Source organism: Cupressus sempervirens, chromosome 3 (genome assembly GCF_028749045.1).
Source record: "Cupressus sempervirens isolate cs-2001-9-10 chromosome 3, ASM2874904v1, whole genome shotgun sequence".
Lineage (NCBI taxonomy): Eukaryota > Viridiplantae > Streptophyta > Pinopsida > Cupressales > Cupressaceae > Cupressus > Cupressus sempervirens.
In genome coordinates, this window is record NC_143120.1 from 657,335,899 (window position 1) to 657,348,269 (window position 12,371).

The 12,371-nt window shown below is 33.1% G+C and overlaps 1 protein-coding gene across 1 annotated transcript in view; it reads left to right on the forward strand.

The window, feature by feature from the left end:
• Window positions 1-12,371, forward strand: part of LOC149568418 (uncharacterized) — an 81,850-nt gene that overhangs the window by 10,247 nt on the left and 59,232 nt on the right. Inside the window, exon 2 of the mRNA XM_089821337.1 lies at window positions 6,884-7,078. Within this exon, the coding sequence (XP_089677463.1) occupies window positions 6,884-7,078 (195 nt within the window). The remainder of the gene's footprint in view (window positions 1-6,883; window positions 7,079-12,371) is intronic.

Below are 12,371 nucleotides of genomic sequence, written 5' to 3' on the forward strand. Positions count from 1 at the left end.
TTGAAGCATTTTTGATCTTCAATTGCCTTTTCCTCATGATCGAAATTGGAATTCCTTTCTTCCTATAGCAAAATGCCAAACATTATGGTATCAAAAAATTAAGACAAGGAGGATTAAGATAAATTAAGGAAAAATTGGATGCAAATAGTTGAGGGATTATTTAAATTAATTTGAGCTCAATTCATTAGGAGCCTCATTGAAACGAATTGAAAATGTAATTTGGGGGACTTTATTCATCTTGATGGAGGGAGTGAATTAATTGTTATAGACCAAATTGTATATCTTTCTCAATTTTCTTAAATTAAGAGAAGCTCATAAAGTCTTTTCAAATTCAAGAAATGGGAAATCTCACAAGGGCATTAAAGAGGAAGCATTTAAACACCCAGCTTGCTAATTTCAAGTTAAAATCCTAATCCCTACTATTCGATCACAATTTAAACTCCAAGTCATTGAGGATTTATGATGGTAGGAAGGAGGTGACATCTAGAAGAATTTTATTTCTTTAAATTCTAAGTTTCTTTGTTTTGTCTACTTTCATCATCTCACAACTTTAATATGTCTTTATCTTGTTTTGCAAGGTGAATTCAAAAGGGCGAGGGAGGAAGCTAGGAGATCTTCATGATTTCAAGCTATCAAGAGACAAATTTAGATCAAGATCTGGTGCAATTCAAGTTCAAGAGCAGGAAAGAACTGGCTTCATAAAGACCTCAAGGAGTCCAGTCAAGACTACAATTTTAAATTGCAAGTTCAAGTTCGAGGATGAAGATTAAAAGGTTCATGTTCGCAAATTTATATCAAAGCCATGAGGAAAATTTCAAAAGATGGAGAAGATTCAAAAAATGAAGCAATTCGGGAATATGAGCCATTGTAATCATCCTTAGGAGATTGATAGTTTCTGAAGAGTTAATCAAGGTTAAAAATCTTGACGATATTGAGTATCAAGAGATATTTTTTCTTCATCAAAGATTAAATAGATCCACATGATAGGGATGGTGAGGTGGCTGAGTTGTCTCCTCCAATCAAAAAATTTCAATTTCAAGAGCTAGCAATCAAATCACGTCAAGTGTCCAATTTTCTCATTGACTGGAATAGTCATTGTAATTTTCTCATTGGCCCATGATGTGGCATCCTCATGTAACTGGTTGTAAATTTGACAGCTCTAATTAGGGTTTGTGGGATGAAATCTCGACCCTTCATTGTAAATGAACATCTATAAAAGGTCAAGACCTTCTCATATTGTAACTCATTAGTTTAGGAGGTGGAATTAGATAGCTAGAGTAGAGTAGGCTAACTAAGAGAGAGACCTGGTCAAATTGTTTCTATGATGCTTTCAAGTAATGGATAGCTCATTGTTGGTTCTTCTTGATGAATTACTTGTTGTGGCTTTGAAGTGTTGCATGGTTTCCTCAATCTTTCACTTAGAGTAGATTTCTTTTCGTGTTGAAGTAGTTTAGTTAAATGGAAGTTGTTGCGGATGTTTACTTGCTTAACTCAAACAAATCTAGGCCATGAGCCTCTTGCTGATTGTAACAACCCTTTATTCCGAGCCTTAACTAACACTAGCGAATCAATGAAATACAGTTACTAGTTCACATTCATGAGAAGACAATTATAACAGTTATGTTCATGTGAAAGAGATTAATAGTTACAATTGGTTTAACTGAATTATCATAACTAACAATGGAAGGCATCATCAATAAATCTAATAAGCGTATTTAAGTTTTCCATACCCTAATCTTGAAATCAGAATCTGCCTAGGGCAACATTTGCAAAACCTAGGTTAGTCCACATATACCACTTAGGGCACACATAGTTAAACTAATGTATTGTAATGACCAATACCATTTGGGGCATCAAATACCATTGTATCATCCCTTTTCCTACTGCTAGTTATGGCAATAACATATAGTTAAAAGATACGTTCATATTCATAATTCACATAAATGAGAGGCAAATATAACAACCATTTAGTAAGCCTATCTCATGCATGCAAATACATTTCATGATCAATTTGTAAAATCAACGGATTTCCTAATACATTTAAAAGGAAACTGATTTCTAATCATTGTAAGGAAAAATTGATTAAACAATATTAATCATTTAACATTTCTTCAACTTGAGATTTCAAATATTATAAAAGTAAATACTCGTTACCAAAGGATATTGACTGTAGATCATGCCTCTATCTTGTGCAAGCCTTGACATCTGATGGAGACGAGAAGTATTATTAGGGGCTTAGCCTCCCAAATTTGGACCCTTAAATATCCCCACACAATCTTAACCGAGAAAGGCCTTCCCTACTCGGAAATAGACATGGGACACCTTGTCCAGCCACTGAGCATCTTGGTATTAGAGTATCAACCCATCGCTCGACTAGACAACAAGCTCTGAACATTGGACTATCATGAGGTGACTTAGTTATTTAAAATGTTATATTACTGAATTCATGTAGGAGTAATTCCACTATTCATATGCTATCGGTCCACACTCTTCATTTGGATCTTGCTGGTCATCCTTGGTGAATCCCAGTGTGGTTGTCTATAAATCATAACCAAACTCTGTTTACTATAGACAAGTTTTACTTTCCCCTGTCCGCACTTATATTAGATTGATATCAAAAGGATCATTGGCATTTCATTATCATTGTTAACAACTCCCTCTGATTATGCCTATTCTTATCTCAGAGAGATATGAACTATGCCAGTATTTAAAAGTCTCACATAGATGAAGTATTTCTCTTTTATTTATAGATTTTGGAAAAGAAAATACTATACAACAGAGGTATTAGATTTTATTTTATGAATTTAAACAATCAGCTGTGAAGTCTTATCATCCAATCTTGGACCCTAGTTCACCTGGTTATGATATTACCATTTGCTTTCTATATGCTTAAATCAAAAAAATTATAAACATAAATAAAGGAAAGAGATAGTGTGCAGAAGAATGCAGGACCTGGCTCGTAGCAAGGATTTAGTTACCCTCGTATGCTGGTGGTAGCTTATACTGTCTAGTGCAGTTCCCAGACCAGAGTATACCAAGCCTTTTAGCAAATCACAGGTCTCAACATGATGCAATACACAATTACAATCAACAACAATGTTATGCAATTCTCTCATATAAAACTTTAGCAATAAAAGTGCAAATCGCAGGTATGTGTCAATAGCATTATGGATGCAAGGTACTGATATGAACAATGGAAAATGCACTTGCAAGTCTCAAAATAGAGCAATATGCAGATATCAGTTTGAAATCGCAGGTATCATAATGAATAAAAAATATACATTCACCCAGTATGGATGCAATTCTCATTGGTGCATCCATGACTCCTTGAATACAAATCTTCGATAAGAAACAATGATGACTCTCAATGCCATCGCAGGTATGAATCCAATGACAATATGAAGCAAAACGCAGTGAAAAAAGACACAAAACAACCATCATAGGTATAGAATGCGTTTGCTAAAATGAAGGAAAATTGCATTTATAGAGGATGCTTTCCATTTCAATTGCATGTGTGATACAAGAATGGAGTTACGAGCAAAAAAACAAAAAAGGTGGCAGTGTAGAAGTTATAAAGATCAAAGAGCTATCAAAACATGTGGCATATTTAATATTAAAAAAAAGGTCATCGAAAGGACATAAGGCCAACAAAATAATTAACAAGGTGACCGCTCAAGGCAAAAATATTAATCCATAGTCAAGGTGGAAAATAATAATAATGTCTTACTATTAACATCAGGGTATCTATATACCTATATATGTTTGTATACGTATACATGTACATGTGTAAACCCCAATCTTATATTTTTAATGTATACATCAAATATCTAGTATGCGTATATGTTCTTATATATCTTAATTGGTCTACGCATATACATATATAGATGTTTGTGTATGTATAGATATTTAGGTATCATGGTGTTGATATGTTAGGACATGCTTTAACACCGAGGCTTCAACCAAATATAAAGGTGAAACTTGTTCATAGTTCAATTTATGCCTAGTGATTTCTTTTATTATTAAGGGACAAATTTAACTGGTTAGCTCATGGTCGTCCAATGTACACTCTTGCTTGTCTAGCCATTTTCCTTTAGCCATAGTGGTTCACGACTCATACCTATCCCCTTGTGCCTGATTCCCTTCTGGCAATGCTTCCCCCCCTTCAACGTGCTCTTGTAGAAAAGAAATTTTCTACGAGAATATCATATTTCTCAATATAATCATAATTAGTAATTACTATAACAAATTATTATTCATAAATTATCACAACGGCTAACCACCATATTACTTCATCTTTCCAAGATTTCAAATAATAATAACAACGATTAACGATTAACTAACGAGTCATGTTCATATGAAATTATAACAATGAATCAACTTCCCATTTTACATGATCAAAACTAATTTAATTTGTCAACTGACTTCACATGAAATCTTAATGGCTATATGAACATTTTTTTTAAATTGAGCCAAAGATTGGGATGTAACATTGATGGTAGGAGTGCCTTTTGTGGCAAGCTGAAGATTGAATGCACTTAACTTTAATTGATGTCCAATCTTTAGTTTGCATCCATTTGATGGGATTGGAGAGAGGATATTTAATTTGAAAACCATTAGATTGTTCCTTAGAAGCTTGCACTAGGTAGGTGGAGTCATCAACAAAATTACATCTATCAAGTCATCCATGATATTGTGCATTCATAGTTAGGAGTAGATGTTAGCCATTTTTAAGATTGGGTTGAAGTGGAAAGGTTTGAAGATCAAAATTATATTTTCATTGCACATTGTGAAGCCAAATCTATAAGAGAAAGAGTTGATCTCCATTGAATGAATAACGTAAGTCCCTTTGTGATAACCAACATATCATATCATAAAATTGCGTAAGTCCACAATTAAGAAAAAACCTTGAAGTCATTTCATGATCTTACTTTGCAAGCTTAGCATGAGAGATGACCTTATATCAAGAGAGGATTGAGTATTTGGTGTTTCTCCATGGAACATTAAGTGTTTGATTTTGCATGTTGTAGTTGAACAAAACTCACACCAACACAACATAGGGTCGAAGCAATCAACTTAATGAGCAAGGATTTTCTTCACTAGTTTCATTCTTCATAGGTAAAGTCTTTGGTTACATAATTTTATAATTTTAATGTTATTTTGGTTGTTAGTGTACATATGTCTTATGATATATAGTTATTGGGATTATTGTTCAATATGAACTCTTAATGTAGTACCTTCTCACTCTACTTTCACAAGTTAATGTAATTTAAAGTATTGTTTCTACAAGTATATAGCTTTGAAGTAATATCTCAAACTTTGCTTAACACAAACTTTTCATATGCATCACTTCTATTAAAGTATTGTTTTTACGAGTATATAGCTTTTAAATAAAGGTTGCACGGGGACGGGCGTAGAAAATCCGAAACTATGAGTCATGACAATGTTTTTCCTAAACAAGAATAATGATAAAGTTTGCAAAATGTTTTCTTTTCAGTTTCAGATTTGCAATATGTTTGTAATAATAATAAATGATAAATGAGATAGATGCATAACAGAGAGGGCAGACTTTAAACATGAACATGAAGAGCATAAATTATATAACAATGACATATTGCAAATGATAAACTTCTGACTTTAACAATGATAAAATTTACTGTTAATCAATAATGTATCAAAGTTTCAAACAGATTAAGTATTGAATTAAGCTTGATAAACAACAAGCTGATACACAAACAAAAAATTGAAACAACATCAGAAATATTAATCAAGATCTTTAGCTATGATGCTCTCCATTGAGTACCCCATACGTAAGGTATGTGTACCTGGTACTTAGGGTACGTGTACCCGGTACTTGGATATGGGGGTACATGTCCCAGGGGTGTGGGTACATGTACCCATGCAACCTAGTGTTAAAATAATATCTCTAACTTTAAAATAATATCTCTAACTTTGCTTAACACAAACTTTTCATATGCACCCCTTCTACAAAAGATCCTCTTCTTTGTGCTAAATTATTAGTGAGGGATTGTTTAGGAGGTGGGAAAAATTATAATTCACTACGAATTCAAATATTTGAGGTTAAAGTGATTTTAGGACATCATGTGTTTATTTATTTGGAAGATTGGTTGTACAACTCTTCAGTTCAAAAAAAAATATTCCTAATCATCTTAGTTAAGTTTGATTGTGAATGTATGTGTATGTGGCCCTACCATGTGAGGCTTGTTGGAATTTGTATACTGTATCTCTAATAATGATAGACCTTGGCTTTGCATCCACAGCTTCACCAATCTACATCATTTTTCTTGAAAGTATGAATGGCCATGTATTCGTAAAATATTATTAAGGATATTTTAATATCTTTTTCCCATTTAATCTAGCATTGTATTTGACGATGTCATATGCAAACAAATCTTGAAATAATGCGAAATGGTGGACTGCCATTTTTCATGCACATGAAATTGTTCTGCAAACTTTTCCTTCTATTTTCAACTTTAATATTTTGAAGTAACAATGTGAACATTTCAAATTATTGATCTGCACATGAAATATAGCCTCATCAGAGACAGTAGACTTTTTTTCTTCACAAGTAAGTTTAAGAAAAATTCTTATTTTCCAATTTAAGGTAAATGCACACATTTCATAAATGACCAAGTGTAAGTTACCATTTTGACTTTTTCAATTTAGCTATTTTGGTCTCAAAAAATGGTCAACAGCTCTCAGATCCATCTTCAATTGTTATCTGTCTGTTCTTAAATATTACACAATGAAATTCTCGAAAATTTTGACTGTCACAATGTCTTTCTGCACAAGTGTTTATTACATATGAGTTTTGCAGGAACATTTATAGGTTGATTGTGTTGACAATTTATGTTCTGTAATACAGATTTATTTCCTAGATGCTCCAAGTTCTGAACTTCGGTTGCGACTGCCAAGCACGTCATGGTCTCCGATCATCAATCCCCAGCTCTCCCCTGATGGCACCATGATAGCTTTTGTAAGAGATGATGAGATTTGTGTTATGTCTGTATCTCATGGGAAGCCAAAGCAAATAACTAATGGTGCTAGAGGAAATCAGAAGGTGATGACTTTTGATAATTCAGTACCTAATTAATGTATGGATAGACTAGGTCATCTATTAAGAATTTGAATATTTTGACTGTAATTATAGACACATTTGAGGGATGCTTAAAGTCATTAGACCAAAGCTCCATTCAACCTGATCCGTGTGCTGTAGGGTCAAAAATATCACAACAGTTATTGTGTGCAGATTGCTAATGGTTTTCACGCCAAATTGAAAAAAACTACTCTCTTTTTAATCCTTTTTTGTGAACTTGATTTTTCCTTTTCATCTGCTGTGAATTTATAGTCTTTGACAATAAAAAATACCAATTCAAATCCATGTCAAATGCTAAAATTTGTCTGATGATGAATTCGGTACACTTGGAGAGGATACCTATTTCAAATTAAAGATTCAATTTTTAAATGAATATGTGTTTGTATGCTTGGTGGCAATTCTAGGTTGTTTATGTTGGCATGAAATGATTTTAGCTACAATTCCAATAGGGAGTTCAAAAAGGAGGCCAGGTTTTCTCCTTTGAGGTTTATTTGATAGATGATTAGTGTTTCGTCATTTATTGAGAGAAGCTGCTAACCATGTTCTTATATTAAGTAGCACAAGACATGTACAGATCACTTCTAAGTCTATCAAGAAATCCTATTTCAATTTATATCTATTGGTAGTCGTATCATAGGCAGACTAAAACAAGACAGATACAGAAATCTACAGTTTATATCTTGGTATTGTTTATGAGCAAGGTCTAAGAATTGCAATTGATGGTCACACCTCTTCATCTATATTTGTCACTCCTAGCTTTTGTCCTATCATCTTCAAATATTCCAACATGTTCTCTTGTTGCTGCCTATCCTTTCTTTGTTAAGCCAGGTTGTCAAAGCTTATGTCATTGGCATGTGTTTGATGTTCAATCAACTGTAATGCTGTGAGCGATAACCAGTCCCTGGCCTAGTGAACATGCATTATACATCTCCTAGCAACTTGTGGGAGTGGTACTCAATTACAATTCTTCAAGGTTAAGGGACTCCTCTTAGAAACATATTTCGGATTTGTCCTCTATCCCACTCCCAATTTTTTATAATTTTCCCTTGTTATGTTATTCCAATATAGAATATTTGTCTTCTAGGCTCTCCTAAATTAGTTTCAAGATTGCCATAAATAACTTGAATTCCTTTTCCGTTGTCCCTTGTGTCTTTATGCTGACTCGTCCCTCTTAGCTTTGGTACAATTTTATTCAAACAAAAAAATCGTCTGTCATTGACATTGCAAGAATGCTTTCTACCTTAAGTTTCTTGTATACCTTTTTTTTGAAGGCATACAGATAAGGAATGGGTTTGTATATGCGTTCCCTGTTGGATCTTGTTTGGGTATGCCCAAGTATAGTTGGTAAACGCCACCAAAAAAAACTAGCTTTTGGTACATTTAAGCTCTGCAAATTGTCTTTTCATAAAGTGTGTGATTACACCTTACTATTTCCGGCAAGATCTAGTATGAATAACCATAACAATTGATTTTCATGGTGTTTGTAACAACCAGTTTTCTCGGGTCTTAATTGACAACTAACATACTCAAAGAAATACAGTTATTACTTCAATTTCATAGGAAGACAATTAAATCAGTTTCGTTCATATGAAAGAGATTGACGGTTAAAATCAATTAAACAAAATTTCTTAACTAAGAAATTAAAATACCATCAATGAATTTGCTATAGAAATTAAAAATCCACATACCATGGAATTTGAACTGATAAATCATTGTAAGAAGGCTTCTACAATCACCCAAATTAGTCCACAAATACCACTATAACAAAAGCATATAATGACTACCATTCAATACCGCTATATCAAAATCGAATGACGATTACTATTAAATACCACTATATAAAATTAGGGTATCACAAACCACTATATCAATTAGGGCACGATTACTATTGGATCATATAGGGCTTTAGATACCACTATATCACTTAGGGCTTCAATTACCATTGGATTATTTAAGGTATCATATACCACTGTATCACTTAGGGCTTTAGATACCACTGAATTAATTAGGATTTTAGATACCACTGAATTAATTAGGGTTTTAGATACCACTGTATCATTTAGGGCTCCAGATATCACTATACTGTTCCTTTCCTTCTGATTGCTTAACTGTGGCAACAACTCAAGATTAGAAGCTATGCTCATATTCAATATTCATATAAATGAAAAACAATCCATAAATCTATCTCTCGCATCTAAGTGTAAAAGAATTGTAACAATGATATAACTCAATTAATCGTACCTTCTTGCATATACATCATAAAAGTGATAATATTTGTTTCCGACAAACAATTGAATGTATAGCTTATCTTTGTCTGTTGTACGTCCGACAACTTGGGGAGAGGTGAAACGTTGTCAGGGGCTTAACCACCCAACCTCAAATCTTAACTTATTCCCCACACAATCTCCAACGAGAAAGGCCCTTCCTACCCGGAATCGGACTTGAAACATCTATCATCTCCTGAGCATCCTAGTATCTAACCACACTACTAGACTTGACAGTAGGAGTTACAATAACAGGATCATACATGAGCTATTAAATGATATTATTCTAGATTTAATATATCATATTTGACTTTTATTTTATAAGTCATTGCAGACTTCATCTCACCTCTTCACCCTTTTCCATGGCTATACAGTCGGTGAATCTTAGGTATTTGGATCTCAGAGCTATTGGCTCTATCTATTGATTCCCAACAAATTCATGAATAACATATATGTTCTAGCTTATCACAATTTGTGATTTGAAAAGGATATTCTTGAAGATTGCAGAATTTATTGTTTCATTAATTAATTTAATCATATCTAATTTCTCTTCTGCGTTTTTGCAGATTCATTCCACCTCTTCACCATTTTATGGTTTCTTTGCTGGTGAATCCTAGGTGCCTTAAAGATTATGATCATTCTGTTTTATTTATACCTCCTCACCATTTCATGGCTTCATTGCCAGTGAATCCTAGGTGTTGGAGAATTTAAGAGCATTTTGTTCTTTATGTCATGGATCAAGACTAAATGGTTAATGCCATTGATATTCAAAATAATGGTGATGGTTTATATAATCATTACAATACTCTACAGCTATCATTTCGACTTCTTAGTGCTGGTTGTAGTATTCAGTAATTAAAGATCAGCAAAACTATATGGAAATCATGAGAGCCATCAGCAAGTATTCATATTATAATCTCAGGTCTATCGTTAGTCTTTCTTAACCTAGCCAACTACAATCAGAATCATAAATCAGAAAAGATGGGAGTAAAATACATGACAGAAAAATAATAGTAACCTGTTATGTATGCGATTGGGATTTTGATTGGAACTTGGCCTCGTGCCATCCTCTAACCAATATTTTTGCTTGGCTTAGTGCACCACCCGCTCGTAATTCTAATGTGATTTGGATATTTGCAGGGTCCGACGGAAGTGAGGAATAATGGTGATGATGGGTGTAGCAGACTGAATATGCAGTAAACGCAGTAGAAGCATGGGGAGTCAGCCTGAAACAATTCGATTCTTATGACGACTTGGAAAGTATGAACTCGACTTGGAATGTAAAATAAGATACGCAGCAGGAAAAATGACGATGATATTTGAGGTCTTGGTACAACTTCTCTTAAAGAACTAGCTATGGCTTCTCGGCTTCTATCGGTTTAAAAAGATTATAGCTAATTCAAATTCCAAATGTTTTGATTCAAATACCAAGTATTAAATCGATTTATCATGCCAAGTGTTAATCGGTTAAAAACAAAGAATATTAAAAAGGAAAGAAATAGAGTTGGAAGATTATAATTCGAATATTATTATAATTCAAATGTTATTATATTTCAAATATTATTATAATCTTATATTTATACATGTACATGTAAATATGTTAATAGGGTGACATCATTTTATTATTATAATAAAATGGCGTCATCTCATTTTTATATCTATATGTACATATATAGATATATCTATTATAACAATAAGGTGAAGGTCAAATTAAATCCTTTAAGGTATGTTTCATATTTTAACCCAACTATTTATGTTTCTCAATTTATTTATTGAGATAGTGCATGCGGGTCCCATAGATGTATCTTGTTTCAAGTCACTAGGTCCTCAACCCATCTGCCTAGTGATGGTGATGCTCCTATGCCTAACTCTTTTCGGACAATGCTTCCACCCCTTTGATGTGTTTCTTGCAAGGAAATTCCCCACAGTTAAATTATATTATCATTATAAATTATTTAATTATAATTAATCATAACGTTTTCCATCTTCTCAATTCCGTGAATTCATGATAAATGATCAACTAGCTTGTTATCTTCATTTGAAATTATAACGACTAACCATCTTATCATTTTGCAAGATTGTAACAAATTAAACTGCCAACTGACTTCATGTGGACCTCAACGGCTATATTTTAAATTAGGTCAAAAATTGGGATGTAACATACCATTCTCCTTGTGGTTCATCATCCTTGATGAACTTGAAATTGAAACGAACATTATAAAGGAGTATTTAAAATTGGAATGTAACATACGATTCCCCTTTTTGTTTCATCGTCCTCAATGATCTCTGCAAATTAAACACTAATAGAATATTCCAAATACACACACACACACACACACACACACACACATATATATATATAGCATCGTGATATCATTTCTTTTCAAAATCAAAATCATAATCGAAACTCAAGATCCATTTTTACTTCAATGTTTCCAGAAAGATAATTGCATGATATCATAAAATTAAACACGTACTCACCTAAGTTCACCTTACCATACTTGTGGTCATCTTAGCATCAATTGAGTTGATTCTATTTCATATTCCTGTGATACTCATGTAGACACTCACCATATCATTAGTTTGATTCCATATTGAAATCTTCATTTAAGAGAATTTTTAGGGTTCAATAACTCAGAGCAAGATAAGTATTCAAAATTGGAATTCTTCAACTAGCAAGTTCTATATCATAACTTGATCATAATTTAAATCACTTATAGATACATATGACACTTATTAATGGGTAGATCATCCTTGCAAACTTTCAGATCACCTAAAAAAGAGTTTATAGATCCATGTTTTCCATTTATGTAACCTCAGCCTTCTTGCCCATCTTAATCACAATAACATTTCATTAGAGTAATCATCTCATGATAGAATATACACCTCATCTCCAAAACAATACACAACAGTTCAATATGTAAAGTCAACGTCGCATGTGTATTATACATGTATAGTAGTGTGTCAAAGGGTAAAAACAACATCTGAGACAA